The sequence below is a fragment of the Laccaria bicolor genome, genomic scaffold, assembly GCF_000143565.1.
Source record: "Laccaria bicolor S238N-H82 LACBIscaffold_289 genomic scaffold, whole genome shotgun sequence".
Lineage (NCBI taxonomy): Eukaryota > Fungi > Basidiomycota > Agaricomycetes > Agaricales > Hydnangiaceae > Laccaria > Laccaria bicolor.
The window spans coordinates 255-1,761 of NW_001890145.1; the positions used below are offsets into that span (position 1 = coordinate 255).

Here is a 1,507-nt window from a genome sequence, read left to right on the forward strand (position 1 = left end):
GCGATCTTTACAAGCTGCATCATATTGGCTTCTAGGATGTCGAAAACTAATTGTGGAAACAGACGCGAAATACCTGTCTGGTATGCTTCGAAACCCTGAAATGGGACCGAATGCAACCATCAACAGATGGATTGACGCATGTCTAATGTTCCATTTTAAGTTACAGCATGTCCAAGGAAAGACCTTTGGCGCAGATGGATTATCACGCAGAAACGCTCAACCAGGTGACGATGTGTATCCACCTTCAGATGAACATCTCGACGAACCCATTGGTGTCATTGAAGTGTTACCAGATCCAGATGGAGGGGAGCCCCCTTTGGATTTCGAAACCTTCAAAGATCAAATTGACTCGAGGGGGGGATATATCCAACAATTGGCTCTAGACATCTCAGATTTTCAGGATGAACTAGACAGGGAAATAGCAATGACACAGAAAATAGCTAAAGATGTGAAAACAAGAGTGGACAATGATCCAGATCATACAAAAAGCAGCCCAGAACAGAAGGAATTTCTTCGAACTTACATGATTTCGACTTTAACTTCACCAGGCCTGGAGGCCAGGTTTGATGAACTAGAAACAGAGCAACCTTACCCGGAAACTCATAGGTCATTCATTGGACAGTCACAGGATGAATTCCTTCTTATACTAAGAGAATGGCTGANAAATCCTAAAAAGATCGAAGGATATTCTGATAAAAAGTATGGCGCTTTCGTAAGATTTGCAAAAAGTTTCTTCCTAGACAAAGAGGATAGATTATATCGTCGAAGCATTGAATCACGTCACAAGCTAGTGGTCGACAAGTCTCACCGAATGTACATGATGAGATCTGCACACGATGCTATGGGACATAGGGGAGCATATGCAACGCAGAATATGTTAACAGAGCGTTTTTGGTGGCCTGAAATCGAAAGAGACGTACATTGGTATGTGAAAACATGCCAGCGTTGTCAGGAACGAACCAAACGTGTGGTGGAAATCCCACCCACCGTGACACATACACCATCTATTTTCCAACGACTACACGCTGATACCGTACACATGACTCCGAAATCAAATGGATGTAAGTACATCGTCCATGGGAGGTGTGCACTGTCAAGCTGGGTTGAAGGAAAACCCCTAAAAAGTGAAACTGCAAGAACTGTCGGCTTATGGCTTTTTGAAGAAGTCATCTGCAGATGGGGTTGTCTAGAAGTAATAATAACTGACAATGGTTCGGTTTTCCTTGCTGCTGTAAAATGGCTTGAAGAAAAATACGGGATAAAGGGTATTAGGATATCTCCGTATAATTCTAAGGCAAATGGCAGAATCGAAAGGCCCCATTGGGATATTATACAAATGCTCACAAAGTGCTGTGGACCCAAGAACCTTGCCAAGTGGTATTGGTTCTTTTGGCAAGTACTTTGGGCTGACAGGATCACGATTAGAAAAAGATTTGGTTGTTCGCCGTTCTTTATGGTGACAGGCGCACATCCAATATTACCTCTCGACGTACAGGAGGCTACCTGG

The 1,507-nt window shown here is 43.3% G+C and overlaps 1 protein-coding gene across 1 annotated transcript in view; it reads right to left on the reverse strand.

Moving 5' to 3' along the window:
- Positions 1–396: 396 nt before the first annotated feature.
- Positions 397–1,507, reverse strand: part of LACBIDRAFT_336101 (uncharacterized protein) — a gene marked incomplete at both ends in the record, with an annotated part of 4,774 nt that continues 3,663 nt past the window's right edge. The window contains 4 exons of the mRNA XM_001891025.1: positions 397–406; positions 524–587; positions 809–839; positions 921–1,004. Of these exons, the coding sequence (XP_001891060.1) occupies positions 397–406; positions 524–587; positions 809–839; positions 921–1,004 (189 nt within the window). The remainder of the gene's footprint in view (positions 407–523; positions 588–808; positions 840–920; positions 1,005–1,507) is intronic.